The sequence below is a fragment of the Phycodurus eques genome, chromosome 17, assembly GCF_024500275.1.
Source record: "Phycodurus eques isolate BA_2022a chromosome 17, UOR_Pequ_1.1, whole genome shotgun sequence".
Classification (NCBI taxonomy): Eukaryota; Metazoa; Chordata; class Actinopteri; order Syngnathiformes; family Syngnathidae; genus Phycodurus; species Phycodurus eques.
The window spans coordinates 12,731,928-12,750,756 of NC_084541.1; the positions used below are offsets into that span (position 1 = coordinate 12,731,928).

Below are 18,829 nucleotides of genomic sequence, written 5' to 3' on the forward strand. Positions count from 1 at the left end.
ACAACATTGTGGAGCGATCACATGAGAGTCACATACGCAAGATCATCTTCAGTACTGCACACGGAACTTAAAACAGCCACACTATGCTTTTAGGTGCATCCATAGGTGCTGCTGTTTTGGTAAACAACATAGTTTAACTGGGCTCAGACGTTTACTGTTTAATGTCCACGTGTTGAACCGATAGCGACAAACAAACTGAGGTAATTACAGTTACAGTTACCGGTTCAGGAAAAGGGATGCATTTATTTCTCCTAAATTGATGACACACCTGGTGACAAATTTGTCTATCAGAGGCGACAAAATTGTTCATCAGAGGGACAGTCACTATTTGAGGAAATATTTTATCTGTCAAGGATTCTTAATAAAATGGGACCCAACATATAGCCATGGGGTACACCATTTTTTTTAAGTAATTAGGATCACTTAACTTTTCTTGACAAGTAGATTTCATCTGACTATAAACCATTTTAAATTAAACATCTGTTTTTGTTTTCCATAACTGTTATTCAATTGAATGAACCTTGTGCTGTTGAAATCACTCGTAATCTACATCATGGATGTGGCTCTGTTTGACATTGTTGCTCTATTTCTGTTTTACAGAATCACATGTGACTCCAACATGAAGAGTTTGCTCTTGATAAAAAAAATATTTTTTAAAAAAAATTCCCACTTCCATCTTTCCATTTCACATTGCAGCTCCCAAAAATATGTACTGTGCATTTGTGAAAGAGCTGGAATACAAACATTACCTCACTTTTGGTTTTCGTGGGTTAGAGTTCATTCATTGGTGGTCGTTACGTGTCTAAATGATTTACAGGAATTACACATTTCAAAACTGAAAAGAGGTGGCATGGTGAACGACTGGTTAGAGCGTCTGCCTCACAGTTCTGAGGACCGGGGTTCAATCCCCGGCCCCGCCTGTGTGGAGTTTGCATGTTCTCCCTGTGCCTGCGTGGCTTTTCTCCAGGCACTCTGGTTTCCTCCCACGTCCCAAAAACATGCATGGTAGGTTAATTAATTGTTTGTATGTGCCCTGCGATTGGCTGGCAACCAGTTCAGGGTGTACCCCGCCTCCTGCCCGATGATAGCTCGGATAGGCTCCAGCACTCCCGCGACCCTTGTGAGAATAAGTGCCTCAGAAAATGGATGAATGGAAAACTGAAACGAATAAACAAATGGTTAAGTAAAAGTGTGTTTTTACTGGCACAACCGCCAACAGATGGCAGCAATGCACCATTTTAGATTTGAGATCAACTATTTGTAACTCCACACAAATGTATGCTTTCACAATGTCCAGGGCCAATAATACAAGTGTATAAACCCCCAAAATGGGCGTGGCCAGCTCCACAGGGAAGGGGTTAATCGCAAAAATGAGGCATGATTTTTCTATTCCAGCCCCATACCTTCAAAACTGTAAAATATGAACAGATTTGTCAACCAGGACTCACAACCAACATGCTGATAAATATATTTTAAGTCCCTCTTAAGATGGAATCAAAGCTATCGAATAAATACTCAGCTTTGATATCCGTGACAGCAAATAAATGCTCAAATGGCTTTCCATACCTGCTCCAATTTTAATCCTAACATCAAATTTTGGACAGATACTAGTTGAGTATTTATAACACTGTATATCATTTTAAGAGAAAGTAATGAAACATTGAAGCAGAGTCCTTTACCACATTCTACTTTATTATTTACGGAGTGACGTTGATTCTTGATGTTTCCTACACTGAAAGACAGAACGGAACGTAACACATACGTGGGATTCGAACCCCTGGAAAACACCCAAATGGAAATTAAGAATTTTTGTCATTTAACAAAAGTCTGTGGGGTTTCTTATAAGGAAGTGAACGAGATTCTCAAAAAACAAACAAAACACCATGATGCAACATAAGCCAGGGGTGTGGGATTTCTGGGAAGTCACTCAAGGGCCACACTAAATCTATTAAAAATATGATACAATGTTAAAAAAAAAAAAAAAAAAAAAAAAGTTCATTATTGTATAATATGAAGATATCTGGGTTCAATGTTTTGGTGCTTTTATTAGAGAATTGAATGAGGGTTGGATGCAATGTTTTTTTTTTCAGGGCCGCAGGTTCCCCACCCCTGACATAAGCAACAATGAATCCTCTAGAGGACTAGGAAGGCAAAACTAGAGGACGTGCGACTCTGAGGTAAAAGAAAGCTAAGAGGCTCTCCGCAAAGTGCAGCAGAAATGAAGCATGCAAGGTGCGGTGAGTGGCTGCATAGAGAGAGATAAAATGCTGCCCTCAGAAATGCACTGACATCCGTTATTCAGCTGTTTGCCTCAAGCATAGAAATCGACAAAAAAACAAAAAACAAACATTGTTTTACGCTCTGTTTTTCCTCTGATTAAAAGTCACTGAAAGTTGCTACTGAGCTCCATTTTGGCTTAGCTTCCTCAAATGAGGCCGACATTGACTTTTGTGTTTCTTCCTGAAAAAAAAAAAAAAAAAAAAGGGCTGCACTTGAACACGCCACAAAGGTGACAGCATTATGTAAAGCTGTTTGAAAATTTTGTCAATAGCCTCGATATCCAGCTTAAGCTCCATGTACCTTTTGTCCTCACTCGTAGGACTACTTTGAATTTCTACTAGTTAACATCTGGCGCTTCAATAGTAGTACTAGTAGTGCACAGATGTCAACTAGTGCACAGTTTTGCCTGAATAGCAATACATAGTTGCTACTTGTATTCCAAAGTTGTCTTAGTAGTATGCAGAAAAGTCGTACAGTAGTGGATGGCATTTGTCAAAACACGTTACTAGCGAGACATGCTCGTATTACCAATGCATGCTAATCATTCTAGAAGTGCACTGAACTGTCTTACTATTGCGGGCAAAGCGCATACTAGTACATAGACCTTAAACTGGATATGAATGATACTGTATCTTAGAAATGCTCAAACAGTTTTTCATATAGCGACAGCTCACGGGCAACTTGTACTGTGCCTCCACCTCAACAGGGGCCAGAAAAGAAAAACACAGGACGACAAATCGATAAATGACATTTGATTGGTGAAATGTCAGACTTAAAAAAAAAAAAAAAAAAAAAAGAATCATAAAATATTGTTGTTGTGAATATGACATCACAGAAACTGTCAGTCTAATTAAATTTGACATTTGAAGATTTGTATAGTTCTTATACTAAAAATGTTGTCATTTTGATATCATTTTAAGTCATGCAGTCCTGCATGTCTGGTGTGAAGAAGCAAAATACTTGTTGAATCACCCCTGTGACTAAAAAGGCCTAAAAAGCCAAAAGGTAAGAAGAGCTCACCAACTTTTATTGGCTGCACAGATTAGCGTTAGCGAACAATGTTAGCTTCTGATAAGCGGCACACACGCGATTGTCTGGTGAAGTTGTCAACGTGCTGGGGTCGACACTATCATGTAAATGTCCACTTGGTAAGCAGACCTGCATTGTTTTGTTGGCTGCACAGATTAGCATTAGCGAACAGTGGTAGCTTTTTATGAGTGGTACATACTTGATTGGTTGGGGAAGTTGGGGAGTATTTGTGTTTTGCGTTGCGAACTGACAAGTGCATGGCGTGTATGAAGGGCTGCCTCCACAAGTGAAAATGCTTCTATTGTCTTTAAGAGCGTTCACCTTCAAATTTTAAAAAAATCCACTGAATGGTTCCTCCTTGGTGCATCGTCTACGGTTAGATTGTCAACAAAATTTGAATTTAAAAGTTATTTTCAATGAGCTTTCCAAGCTGAAAATTTGGATGGGAAATTTCCTATAGCAGTTACTACTCTCTCAGACAACACTGTAGACAGTGGAATACGCGTCTGCCTCGCAGTTGTAAAGTTCTGAGTTTGAATCTTCCCGTTCTTACGTGGGTTCTCTGGGGAACTGGTTCCCCCCCACATTCCAAAGACACGTTGGGTTCATGGACAACTCTAAATAAGTTTAAATGTAAATGGAAGTTTTTCTGTATGTACCTTGCGACTCGCTGATTCACCTATTGGAACTGATCCTCCGTTATTCAATATAACATTCTAACAGTCTAATATAAAACTATTGCTTTTGGCGCCATCTTACTGTACCGTACTTCTCTCATCAAAAGTCAGCTGGGATGGCTCCAGCTCAGCAACAGAAAAAAAAAATACGTCGAGTTGTGCAAATTGAAGACATTCAGCCCGCCAAAATGATCAGTTATCAAGTATGCTACAACTGGACGTAGTAAACTGCCCGTTTTGCCTTTTTCTTTCCTTGAGATGATGTGTAGTATTTTGTCTTAAGTTTCTTTTCCATTAAGGATTAGTTACAAAGGGACGGAAACTTTCTGGTTTTGGAGATATTGCAAAGTGGAAACTTTCCATGAGGATAACTGGGAATTGACAGTAATTCAATGATAAGGTATTACATGCAAGCATAAATAGAAACAGTTTCATCATAAACAGACATCCATGCAAAATAGAACGCTCTCCTTGCCCACATGCGAGGACATTTATATTTGTCAATCCAACTGTTTCTGCTATTTGTCAAGTACGTTTTTTCAAAGAGTAGGCATAGAGGACCCAGCTTGTCTGTGAAATTAAGGTTTGTAAACCACTGTAATTACTAACAGATGCCAGTAGATGGCGGCCTTGCATCGCTTCGGATTTGAGATCAGCACGGCTTTTGAGTTGAAGATAGATCAGGGCGTGAATCTCGGCTTGCCACGTTGATTATGAGGGAGAGAAATCCCAACACGAAAGTCAAACAAGTTCAGGTACCTCACACTCGGACAGAGTATGTATATACAGTAAATCGTATAAACAGAGTATAAGTCGCAGTAAGTACTAGAAAGTGTGTGTCACGATCTGGCGTAAAGATGACAGTTAATGGAGTGAATAACAAACTCGCTTTAAAAAAGCTCTCCAGTGAGTCAGCGACACACAAGGTGCATTTCTGTACCATCTGTAAATAATGATTTCCCCATCAAAAGCCCTTTTTCAGTCTTGTTTAAAAGTTTGTGGTGTCACAAAAGCAAAAAAATATTAGCGTCATAGTCACTGTTCTGCTTGACACGTTTGGTTTCACAAAAAGCTCCCTGCTTTTTGGTCAGAAATCAGAAATGTTCGACTGCTGATTACTAAAGAACAGAAAAAGCTAGAGACCATCTTTTTTGTCTTCTTGAAAGATAGAGTCTACTCTTTTTTGGGGTGGGTTTTGTGCTAATATTGTCACAGAGCCCAATATTCTGTGGGTCTTGAAAGATCAGTAAGAATGCTCTCAAACTGCTAGCAATATAGGGCGTTCTGCTTTAAAAATGGCTGGCAGTGAATGAGTTAGGTAATTGCTTCATTTTATCTTATTTTTTGCCCACTTCACTTGATCTGCGACGTATATATGTACGTATTATATGATATACTCATATTCATTTCTAATATTTTTATTTATATTTAATTTCCCTATGAAGGGCCAACTTTCAATTGTATAAGTTCCTGGTTTAGTCCCTTTTATTCCAATGGAAAGTTTCCAACTTTGACAATTTCCCGAATTTTGCAACCCTATTCAGGATATAGTGTATATTACACATGTTTTCAGCAGGCACATCTATTATATAGGATTGAACTCCAGTGTGTGTTCCAGCGCGGCGTCTGTTCTCGTTTGCTCGTCAACCTGCATGCGTTGTTTTGCAGTTGAGACTGCTGAATCCAGGCAGCGTGACGCGCCCGTGTGTGTAAATGTCGCGGTCGAGTCCCTGATTCATACGCTTGACCAGGTTCTTCTCGTAGAGCAGCGGGTGGTAGGCGCCCAGCGTGCAGGCGGCGTCGTAGAAGCGCTGGTAGTAGTGGCACAGCTCCGTCTTGCGGCGCGACGGCAGGAACTCGTACACGTGGACCACGTCGCATATGGACATCATCAGCACTGTACCTGAACGGGGGAAAGAGAACGAAAGCCGTCAGGAAAAGGATCACAGTTAAAGCTTCTCCTCATTTGCTTGGATTAACAGGTTTCAAATTTAAAATCGTCAGCCCTGGGCGGAACCATCACTCTCAACAAACCCCACATTACAGGACAATTGCTCAGGATAATCTTTCATAAACATCCAAGAATCGAGCCTATGCTGTCATCAATAGAAATCCATGGTGATCGAGCTGCGACAATCGGATGTGATGTCACCAGCATGGGCGCTGGAAAGTTGCGCCTTAACGAGTCATTGGGTAAAGATTTTTGCACCGCAGCGCAGATGTACATCACGAAAACAGATAACAGAGATAAATAAAACAACTCATTACCTATTCACTATTTGTCCTGCTCATCTAAAAGTAGATATGAGTCATTTTCATATAATTTGATCAATATCATATAATTTGATCATTTGATTTCCTTTTCAAAATCAATTAATATTGCTGATATGAGTATTTGAATTATTGGCAGTTGTTATAATCAAAAGGTCATAATTGTTTTAAGGGGAAAAATCACTCTAAAGTAATATTTGTCAAACTTTGAATGCCAAAATGTCTTGACCGTTAGGTGTCCGAAATAAAGGTTTCATGATTTGCAACATGTTTTCAGAAGATGAATTTTTGATATAGAAGAATTTATTGATATATAGGATTTTTCTCCTATTGCTTCATATGCCTTTCCATGAAAACTAACACAAATGGATCTCAGTGTCTTCAGAGTCTGACGGTCCTCATTTGTCACTCAAACTGTCTTGATATTGTTATTGTGTTGCGTCGTTGACCAGCCACCACTGCCATTGTCTACCACATACTAAACTGACAAATCAGCACATCTACCATATTGGCTCTCTGGCTTTCGACCTTTTCACAAGTCAAACGGTCACCGTTAATGTCCGTCAAACCCCCCAAAACTGAAAATGTATGCAATTTTTATCCAATTCCCTTTAAACTTGGTGTTTACATATTAGGTAGATAGTAGCTCTGGTGGTTCATTTTTCGTGATTGGTGTTAGCATTAAGGGGATCACCCAAGGTCAGAGTTCACTAGTAAGGGGGTCAAGAAAATCATTTGCAGAAAAGCCCATCAAATCATACCTCCAATTAAATGTCCTAATGTATTATTGATGAACTAATGTAATTAGTTTGTCAATATGCTACCATGTAATGACACAATGACAAAAAAAACAATAACAATGTCTAGATTAGCTTGAGGGATCAACAGTGAAACTCAATCAAAGTGCACATTACCCAGCATGCCAGAGGAGGGCGGGTTCTTCTGGATGGGCTCCGGCATGTTGTCCTGTATTCGCTGCCACACCTGCCAGATGAAGCGCGGCTGTAGGATGTAGAAGGGCTGCTGAGGGTGCAGCCGCCTGTAGCGCTGGTACTGGGTGAAGATGGGGTAGTCGGTGTGGTTGAACCACTGCAAAATGGACGTTGTCAGCAAAATGTTGGCTGCTTACTGTTTAATTTATTATTTAATGTGGATATATATATATATATATATATATATATATATATATATATATATATATATATATATATATATATATAGTAAGCAACACCTGTGTGAGGTCAGCGGAAAAGGGAGCGGGGTCCCAGGCCACCAATACACCCGAGCTGTACAGCGAGCTGGACAGGAAGTGGTGGTCATCAGACGCCATCACCTACAAGACATCCAAGTTATAATCTAAAGGGGTAAAGTTAGTTACTGCTGTTATTACTGCGGCTTTACTTGTGAGTTGATGAGGCGGATGGTGGTTTTGGAACCGACGTCCTTCTCGTAGTGGGCGGTGGGGGCGCTGTTGAAGCGCATCACGGCATCGTGGGCATCTGTCATTTAAGCATAATGTCAAGAAGAGGAATGGGGGGGGTAAGAAAAGAGGAGAAAGGGGGGGAAAAAGGGAAAATTGAGACAAAAGGAGATACAATAGAAAAGAGGGTTAAAACTGAGAATATAGAGAAAGATGAAAAGGAGAGGGAGAAAACGGGAAGAAAAAATGAAATATAATAATGAATAAAGGAAAGGAAAGAAAAATGGGAAAAAGAGGAACAAGATAAGAACAAGACAAAGGTAGCGATAAAAGAAACACTGAAAAAATAAAATAAGAAAAAAGGAGAGAAAGTTAGAGAAAAGCAAAAAAGAAAAAGGAGAAAAAGGAAAAAGCAGAAAAAAGAGAAAAAGACAAATGAAAAGGGTAGAAAATAAAAAGGGGGAAAAAGAAGGATAAAAACGGCAAAATGAAAAGTGAAAAAAGAGAATGAAGACAAAAGGGAAAAGGGTAAATGGAAGAAAGGGAGACAATAAAGATTTGACAAAAGAAAAAAAGAGCGAAAAGAAAAAAAGAGCCAAAAGTAAAATGACAAAAAGGAGAGGAAAAAAAATAACAGGAAAAAGGGAAAAGAAAAGAAATTTGTACAATGGGGAAAATAATAAAAGCGTAAGAAGAGACAAAAATGAAAAGAAAGCAAAAAATGGAAACCAGGAAAAATGGTAAAGAATAGGAGAAAAGAAAAAAAAACAAAAGGAAAAAAGAAAGAAGAAAAGGGCAAAAAAGAAAAAAAAGAGAGAAAATGGAAAGGAAAGGGTAGAAAAAAGTGCATGTCAAGGATCTTTTGTGTCTTGGGCAGCATATCTCACCTATCTCTTTGCCGAGGCCCGCGTCGCGGAGCGAGCCAGCGGACGACACCACGGCGCAGCTCTTGAACGGCCCCACGTCGGAGGTGAGCGGCTTAGACGGCAGCTGCGAGGCCCACGGCAGAGAGGAAAAAGGCGGCAGGTCGGCCGTCAGCGTGGACAACGCCACCTTCTCGTGGAGCTGGCACAGGAGCTCCGGCCCGCTCAACGTGGGCCTGCCGGCCATGGCCGCCGCGTCGGGGAGCTTGACGCCATATTTGTTCATCGCCTGGTTTTAGAAGTGTAATCAAGCCAAAAGTCTCGCACACACGCACTGTAATACATTCACGTGCTGTGCCGTTAAATGCGCTGTCTCTCTCTCCCACATTCGCTTCACCCCCCGCTTCCCTCCCTCTTGTGGACCCATCATGCTGGAGGAAGGGTCTGCGTCTCGCCAGTGGTTACATTCCAAAAACCTTTGTTTTACATATCTTTTAGTCGGAAAACTTGCACTCATCAGTGCGATGTCACAGTAACAATATTTACACCCCGATCTAACCTTCAGTTCTTCTAATAATAATATTTGGCTACTTAAAGCCTCTGCTACCCATTTGTGTGAATGCCGAATCAGTGTCATCTGATTCTGATTCTATTACTGTCGTTGTCCTCACCTGATAGTTGTTCACCACCTTCTTCAGCCTGTTTCCCAGCATGCTACTTGACATGTGCTCATTCCACACCTTCCCGAGAAGGCTGTTGGGCCCAAAGAGCTCGGCATCGCCGCCCTTGCCGCTCAGCTGGCCTCGCCGGCGGCCCCCGAAGAGGGTGTCCAGCGCCCGCAGGAAGGGTTGCGGCAACATGCGCGCGAAGAAACTCTCGACCTCCCTGGGCTTTGGCTTGGTGGTCTGGTGCTCAGAAGTGCGGTTGGGCGAGGAGAGTACGGGTATGGGGCGGCGGGGGTCGCCGGGGACAACGCCCGGGAGCTTCTGGGGATCCACGTACGCGGGCTTGGCGCCACCTCGCAGCACCTGATGGGGAGGGCGCAGGTTGGAATTAAAATGACCTATTAGCAGCTAGGGCTGGCCACTATGCCCTTAAAATAAAATATTATTTTTTTGCACAAAAAACAATTTCAACTTCAATTTCAACAAATAAACAGGAATTAATCGATAAAATTATTGACTTGACCCATGGGCAAACACGGCGACGTGTACCTTGACGACGGTGTGCGTGCGAGGCTGGGCCCGCGTCCGCGCCCGCACGCCGAAAATGGCGTCGGTGACGGGCACGCTGTTCTCGGCGCAGAGGGCGTAGAGCAGCGCCATGGAAATGCAGAAGAACGCCATGCAGAGGGCACCGCGGCGGGCACGACGCCGCAGACGCCATAGCAGGCTCACGCGGTCCATCGCTGCCCCGGGAATCTGGAACATATCGGGACGCCTGTAAGTATACATCCATCCACCATTCTCTATACCGCTTTATCCTCACAAGGATCGCGGGCGTGCTGGAGCCTATCCCAGCTATCTCCGGGCGAGAGGCGGGGTACACCCGAACTGGTCGCCAGCCAATTGCAGGGCACATATAAACAAACAACCATTCGCACACACATTCACACCTACGGGCAATTTAGAATCTTCAATCAACCTACCACCTATGTTTTTGGGATGTGGAAGGAAACCGGAGAGCCCGGAGAAAACCCACGCAGGTACGGGGAGAACATGAAACGCCACACAGGCGGGGCCGGGGATTGAACCCCGCTCCTCAGAACTGTGAGGCAGACACTCAAACCAGTCGTCCACCGTGCCGCTATAGATAGATAGATAGAAACATAGAACAAATGAAACATTTCAAAAATAAAATGTACATTGAAAAATAAAACCAAATAAAACTAAGCCTTCCACTGGAGGCTCACCCTATGCCAACGAGGCTGACTGCAGCCAAGTACGTGGACTCCCCCCACCAATTAATAAGGCAAAACCATAGATATGAATAAGTAGATATGACACATCCCTTTGAGATTCCAGTCCTGTGGGCAACACTATAGGAATGATTAGTTGGATGGATCAAATAAAATATCTTAATATAAAACTGTATTAAATGAAATATTTTTATTACATTCATTACACACACTTGATCTCGTTGTCATTCACACTTTTTGTGGATCCGGATGATGATTGACGGTGTGCTAGAGCTTACTGAGAATAAATCCGCTCTTTTCAGATGACGACGAAGGGAGATTTTCTTTTTTTACGACTGACCTCGGGGAAATAAAAAAATGCAAAGAGGCCTGTCGGGAAGCTGCTGCTCCATTTTGCTTTGACTGGAGCGTTCTATTAATATTTTCCTGTATGAAGGTCATGGGTATCACTGAGGCCTAATGAAGTACTTACTGGTCTCAAAGACAGTAGTCCTCATATTAAGTGAACAGGCTCGAGCGTTCGTCAACAATTTATTGTGTCTGACTTTGAACATATGTCGCTCCGTCCGTAGCGCAATCTCTCATGCTCACAAATCAACACATAAACACGTAATAGTCGCCATTTGTGTTTGTTGGCTTCAGGGATATCTGCAGGTCAAAGCTACAAGGTAAATCTGTAAACTGCATAAAAAATTAATTCTCTGCTCCGACTAAACTATTGTCTCCAAACTTGATGGACGTGGAGAAGGTAGGTAGCCAATCAGTTGATTATTTTTTGGTGGGGACAACAGTAAGTGACCTTAAAGAGATACTAAAGGTCAAAGTAAATCAGAAGGTCAAAAACATATTTGTGACAATCCACATCTGATTAAAGTCCCAAATGAGGCCTTTACAAATATGTAATAATTTTGTTCACATGCCCTCATATGTTGAGAGAATGACCCAATAACATGATTTTATTTGTCTTAAAAACGTAATTAATCGTCACACCACGAGTCATAACTTTGACTGGAGCATCATGTTTATCTTTTGCTGTGTGGCGGTCAAGAGTATCACTGTGGATTATTGACAGGGGTGTCCGATCAGTCAGATATACTGTATTAAAAAAAGAGAATTTGTTTTGTATTGGACTGGATACAAATCTCCGATATAAGCACTCTTACACAAGCAGTTCATTCCAGGCACCGCTCCAGCACTTCTATCCAGCAGCGCCCGAACCACGCGATGCACTGCCCACGTAATCGCAACTACAGGTTGCTAATGTGCGAACAAAGTAGCAAGGAGTAAGAGTGAAGAGTTATCAAATTTTACTTAAGTGCTCAAAAAATTATTCATTTACAAGAAATAATGTGTCTTTGTTCCTCTATTTATGTCAGTGAGGCATAGTGACAGACAGAACAAATAAATTATCTTCTATTAGATGGCAGGAAGTACAGTAATTACTGTGTATCTACTTTTTGTCACATTTTTGTTTGTTGGTGTGCTGTGAGATTTTTCAATTGTAAAATATGTGCCTTCGCTCCATAACGGTTGGAAATCACTGCTCTTTTCAGGTCATGTATTCTAATCAGTCAGGTCAAACCAACATTACAACATGACATAAATAATGGGAGCTAACTTACTGTAATTTAATTACTTTATTCTAGTTAAATTACTTCACACACACCAAAACCTTAGAGCATGATTCAACATAACGCCGGCATGTTTACGTACAACCGTTAGTGCTAGCACTAGCTTGCTAGGCTACATAACATTTTGTTGCCTGCTTGCGAGCCGTATCGTATTAAAAGTACGTGAACATACTTCAAGCAAGCCTTAAATGAACGTAATCTCCCGAGCACCGGTTACCACCAGCACACTTTTCCCCCCCATTTTGTTTTTCTCATACACGTGTCGCCACGTTAACAAAGTGTATCCGGTTGCGTTTGAGTTGACAAGATAAAGCCCTGTGATCGTAAAAGAGGGGATGTGATGGTATCGGAATACAATATTTTATTGCAGTAGTCTGGCATGGTACAATCGTGAAAGACCAAATTTGTCCTATAGTCTGATCCACGCATTACGTGTTGGCTGTCTCAAACGTGTTGTCTGTCCCACACCGCTGACATATTTGTTTTTTAAATAACTTTATTGGTTGTCAGATATTCACAGTACTACGTCAAAAGACACACAACAAGGCTAAAAATAAACTAGCTTTTGGATTCAAATATACTGTACAGCAGAGGTTTCAAACTCATTTTTGTCTCGGGCCGGATTGTAGTTATGATTTCCCTCAGAGGGCGGTTAGAACAGTGAAACCATATAAATGTTTAATCACCAAATCATATTATTACCATTATACAACAAATTGAGGGATAACTAGCTTTGAAATCAGAAGACAAGGATAATAGTTTGTTCAAGTATTGTTTAAGTTACTGTAGAAGAAGGGGTTGGTAACAGAAAAATGCAATATCTCAACATTATTATTTATTATTATGACAATTTGGAATTTGGGTACAGATTTTAGCACAAGTCACGGAAGTTGACGAGCATGATTTGCTTTCGCGGGCCACATAAAATGATGTGGCGTGCTGCATCTGCCCCCCGGGCCTTGAGTTTGACACCTATGCTGTACACGATGGCGACGCGGAGTAAATGTCTTTTGCGGAGCCATTGATCGGATCGGCGAAAAATGACATTGAAGCCGATCATCATAAAACGCTAATTTTCGGCTCATACCGATCAAGCCGATCAGATCGGCGTAAAATCTATTGTTAACATAAATACTTAAGTAAAAGTAAAGAAGTATGATGCATTTAAACTACTCTGACAAGTACAATTTATCCAAAATGTTACTTGAGTAAATGTAACGGAGTAGATGTAGCGCGTTACTACACACCTCTGCCTATTGTATGTTCAAATACATCATAGACTTCACAAAAATCGCTAGCTCAAAGTTAACACAATGAAAAACACCATTGACGAGCTAACAAACATTTGCAACGAACTTGCAGCACTTATATCTCATATTTACCTACTGTTGCTGATTATTGTTCTCTGTTTGAGTAATATTACTTGATTGTGGCCATTTATAACATTCCATACTACAAAATAAGTAAACGTATGTATGATTTGTGCTGCTATCGTATCGGATCAACATCGGTCTTGGCCAGTATTCAAGGCTGCAATATTGGTATCGTATCAGAACTGAAAAAGCTGTATTGTGACATCCTATGTGGAGCTCATAGACAATAATCCTCATAATAAGTGACGAGGTTATACGATCACTTTACTGTTTGTATTGTGCTTTACTTGCACTTTGGCCCCTTAGCACACAATGCTGCTTTGTCCCCACCATCCTCGCTCACACTGACAAAGAAGCACATAAAAATTTTATTTCCACCCAATAAAGCATGTTCTTTTGCTTTAGTACTTTCTGCATGTCAAAGGTTCAAGGTGGAGGTCAAAGTTCAAGGTTAGAACATGGTAAAAAAAGTAAATCACTTTCATCTGCTATTTCTGTGCAATTTTAATCTGATAGTTTCCAATCTTGGTGGACAAATAGACAGGTAGCCACTTAGTTGATTACTTTTTGGTGAGGATTGACTCTGATGTTAGAAGGTCAAAGTTCCTCAGTCAGAAAGACGAAAATGTATTTGCCAACATTTTTATTAAGTCACACCTCAAATTACAGGTCCTAATGTGGGCTTTACGTACTGTACCTGTAGTTAATTTGTCACCAGCGTTTATTAAATCAGCATAAAATCACAGGTGATGAAAATGATCCACTGGAAAGTTTGAATTAAGCGAAAACGTGTGTCTCCGTGTGTGCGCGTGTAACCAACATGTTCATTTTCTACAGTGAAATAAAATTTAAAAAATCATGGTTGCCGGAGGACACAGTGACAGATGGCAGCATTACTCAATATCTGCTTAAAGATGTCGGCCTGAATCCCTGTGTTTGCTTTCCAAAGCTAAATGACGGTTACGTGACCCAGCTCTGAATGTAAGCACCAAAGCGCATTGCCCGGTTATTGCAGGCTGCAATGTGAAATTTATATTGCGACCAATTGCGGAATAAATGTGGCAGCGATAGAGAAATTGAAAGATTGATAAATGCCCTTATTAATAGCTCTTCAAAGAAGAACTTACAGTATGTTGGAACAATTTTAGTGAATACAAGTAAGGTGATACACAGTGAGCTGTAAAAAAAAAAAAAAAAAAAAAAAAACATTACTTTTGATTACATACCTAGCTACCATAGAGACTAGCTAGAAAAAAAAAATCATATTTTATATTTAATGTGGTTTAAATTATAATGAACAACAGAAGTATTCGTAAATAAAAAACAATTTGAGACTTGTGATGAAGTGCTATTTAAATAAACACGACTTAAAAATAACTGAAAAGGAATGCATGTTTTTAAAATCGAAGCTTAAAATAAAAAACAAACATTTTCATAAAAATCGAAAATATGCATGATTTTAAAATGTTCCAAAATTATAGAAAATAATAAAAAACTTAATAATAAAAATATTTTTGTGGGAAACATTTCAAGTGCTTATTTTTTTTCTCAATAATTTTACAAATCCTAATAGTAACTCTAAAATCATGAATATTTTTGGGTGTAAATTGAAATGTAAAGATAACAGTAATCAAATATAATCACACTGATATGACAACATTAGATAATAATAATAATAATAATAACAATAATAATACATATTTTTTCAAAAATAAAAAATACAAATAAATGAAAGGTTTACAATAAAATAAAATACATTCATAGAAATTATTTTCTTACAAGTCTTACACATTTTACCAGCATAAAAATAGAAAATCATGAAAATGAAAAGTCAACACTAGAAAAAATAAAATATTATAAGAATACTTTGAAAATTGTAAATAATAGTAATGAAAAATATGTAATAAAAGGAAAACAAATGTGTCAAATGTGTCACAATAATATGAAATAAAATATTTTTTAAATTCAAATTCAAAAGGCGTGATCATTTTGAGTACTGATTGTTGTCCTACATGGGTGTTACTAATAGCTTGGTAAAATATTGACTGTTAGGAGTGTGTGAGTGTGTGAGTGTGGAGGAAGAGTCACTGTCAACTGTTACAACAGTGAATCAAATACTGGTCATTTGAATGACTAACTCCCCTCTTTCATCCAGCCGTGTGCTTTAGTGCATGACTCGTACCTTGTAGCCCATTGTGAGTTGTCGCTGTTGCTTAGAAACGCTCTGCTCCCTTTTGGTCTCCTTTCATCCCTCCTGCAGACACAAAGATTTACACAGGCTATGATGGGCTTTTTAAGTGTAAATTTTTTTCGGGTCTCCTTTGATCCGCATTGACATTTGACAGTGAGTAAGAGTTCATCAAAAACAAGATTATTATTTTTTCATAAAACGTTTGTCATCGCTGTCCGGCAGAAACCTCGTATTTCCAAATGTGGTCAATTTGATATATTTTCAGACTATTGGTCTGCCACGTCATCTGTTATTTCAACACACTATTAACCGATTGAAGTTGAAACACTGGATGAGCAATAAGCACAGTTCTGCCTCGCAGTTCAAAGGTTTGTGGGTTCAAATCTAGGCTCCAACCTTTCTATGTGGAGTTTGGATGATTTCGCTATGAGCCACTAGCCCAGCCCCCAAACACCAGAAGGAAGGACTGATACACATCATATTGACGCGACTTTGCACATGTAATGTCATAACAATGACAGCCCCCATAAGCGAGTAGATGCAGTGTTTTAAATTTTAGAATAAATAATTGTTAGATTGAAATAAAGAGCATTAGATAAAGAAGATATGCACATTTACAATATAACAGGAAGTTTTGACATCAAGGTTTTGTTCCCCTTTAAGTGAAATACAACTTAACTGTACTAAGGCACTGTTTTTTCAGGTACCATTTTAGGGAGCCGGTGTAAAACTACCACACTTTGAAGATCACTGCGCTACAAAACAGAAACCCTAGTGCACTGGTGTCAAACTCAAGGCCCGGGGGCCAGATCTGGCCCGTCACATCATTTTTATGTGCCCTATGAAAGCCAATCACCCACGTCAATTTCCATGATTCTTGCTAAAATCTGTACCAAAATTTCAACTTGTCATATGTAATAAATAATAACACTGAGATATTGTAAGCATTTTTTATTTTTTATGTGACCAAAACCTTTTTTTTACAGTTCGTGAACAATACTTGGACAAACTATTATCCTTGTCTTCTGATTTACTGTAAAAACTAGCAATCCATCAACCTGTTGTGTATAGATAATAATATCAGTCAGTCATAATGGCCCTCTGACGGAAACCGTGACTTCAAAATGGCCCGTGACAAAAAGGAATTAGACACCCCGAATCATTTTCACATTGTTTTAACATAACATAGCCGAGAAATAGCTCTCTAGCCCTGTTACAAGGGCTGCATGAGAGTCACTTTTTAGATAGATAGATAGATAGATAGATAGTAGACTTTAGACCGATTTTATCGGGCTGATCGGTATCGCCCGATATTTAGCATTTTATGCTGATCGGCTGATCGGCTTTAATGTCGTAATTCGCCGAAACGATCAATGACGTCATTGATCGGGTCCGCAAAAGACATTTACTGAGTGTCGCCGCGTGCACAGTATATTTGATTCCAAACGCTAGTTTATTTCTAGCCTTGTCGCGTGTCTTTTGACGTTGTATTGGAAATATCTGACGGCCAATAAAGTTAGTTAAAAGAAAAAAAATGTCAGCGGTGTGAGACAGACAATAATAATTTTATTTTTAAATTTAATTACAGTAAGTTAGCACCCATTATTTCTGTCGTGTAATGTTGGTTTGACCTGACTGATTAGAATCCACGATCTGACTAGAGCAGTGATTTCCAACCTTTATGGAGCCAAGGAACATATTATACAATTGAAAAATCTCACGGGACGCCAACAAACAAAAATGTCACAAAAAGTGGATAAATTAATTACTGTATTTACTTCCTGCCATCTAATAGAAGACCATTCATTGCTTCTGTCTGTCACTATGCCTCACTGGCATAAATAGAGGAAAAAAGATACATTATTATAAATATATTCTTTGGAGCAATTAAGTACACAACTATATACAGTAAATGAACAGGTAATTAAAATAGACACATTCCTCCATCTTGTGATCGGATCGGTTTTTTAAACTCGCTGATCGGCCCCAAAAATCCTGATTGTGTAAAGCCTGATAGATTAGATAGATTAGATAGATTAGATAGATAGATAGATAGATAGATAGATAGATAGACAGACAGACAGACAGACAGACTGACTGACTGACCTGTGTGAGGAAGTGATGCTCCTGATGGTCCTTCAGCATCGCACCGCACCAACTCGATTCCCCCTCCTTTTTCTCGGTTCCCTCCCCCTGTAAGGCGACACTAGGGCATCGAGCAGGCCGTCGCTCGTGCCGCCATGGTCCCGTCGAAGCCTGCCAGTGGGCACCGAGTCGCATTTGGAGAAAGAAGAGCAGCTCCGATTCGGTCGAGAGATGCTGGCCGCCACGCTTGCAAAGACCTTATACATACACTTCCGCCGGTTTTCAAAATCAAGCATCGATTGATATCTTTTTTCCCGATCAACACCGGTCGCTGTCGATGACGTAGACACATATATAGTGAAATAAAGTATTAATTGTTAAATACATGTCAGAATCGCGTTTTATGATTATTGAGGTCACAAGTATCAAACGCATTTAGTTTACTTTGAAACGCTTCTGAGCCAAAATCCGGTTTTCCTGGCTTTAATAAAATGGTCTTCATTTTACTGCAGTCAAGACAAGACACGCAATTTCGCTGCAGTGGGGAAAAGGAGGGAAAAGACGAACGCATCCATCGCCATTTGTAAAAGAGACCATCTTTAAACCTTACTATGAGGACCACAAACACTGCTAAGACACTCCCACACGTACACGCCGAATAGAAACGATAGATACGCGACGTAGGGAAAAATATTTCGCAGTTTGGAATGAAATGGTAACGACAGGTGATGCCTTGAGAAAATGCACAGCTTGCCACTTGATGTTTATTTCCCCTTTGTTTTGGCAGCGACGCAGTCTGCCAGTAAGGACATGACATTAAGTGGATATAACAATATTAAATCATTTTTACCTTAGGGAACGGTTAGGTCTATACGATATATATGTCCGTGTGTACCATCTGCTTCGCGGACCTCGTGGCGCAACGGTAGCGCGTCTGACTCCAGATCAGAAGGTTGCGTGTTCAAATCACGTCGGGGTCATGTTTTTTATTCTCCCCCTCTTACACTTCTAACAACAAGTTAGGGGTATTGGTCTTTTCGGTGAAATTTCAATACGAGCCTGAAATGCCTGATAACTGCAACACAGAGGGA

The 18,829-nt window shown here is 40.1% G+C and overlaps 1 protein-coding gene and 1 non-coding gene across 2 annotated transcripts; one reads left to right on the top strand and one right to left on the bottom strand.

Annotated features, from left to right (window-relative positions):
• Positions 1–3,097: 3,097 nt before the first annotated feature.
• On the bottom strand, positions 3,098–17,923 carry st6gal1 (ST6 beta-galactosamide alpha-2,6-sialyltranferase 1). Its single transcript, XM_061703128.1, has 9 exons — positions 17,760–17,923; positions 15,645–15,716; positions 9,755–9,961; positions 9,212–9,568; positions 8,565–8,829; positions 7,659–7,756; positions 7,489–7,590; positions 7,172–7,346; positions 3,098–5,889 (listed from the first exon to the last, which is right to left on the bottom strand). The coding sequence occupies exons 2-9, from the start codon at positions 15,654–15,656 to the stop codon at positions 5,630–5,632; spliced, it is 1,476 nt and encodes a 491-aa protein (XP_061559112.1). The 5' UTR covers positions 15,657–15,716; positions 17,760–17,923; the 3' UTR covers positions 3,098–5,629.
• Positions 17,924–18,646: 723 nt separating this feature from the next.
• trnaw-cca (transfer RNA tryptophan (anticodon CCA)) lies at positions 18,647–18,718 on the top strand. Its single transcript has one exon. It is a non-coding gene; the product is annotated as a tRNA-Trp (tRNA).
• The last annotated feature ends 111 nt before the right edge of the window (positions 18,719–18,829 follow it).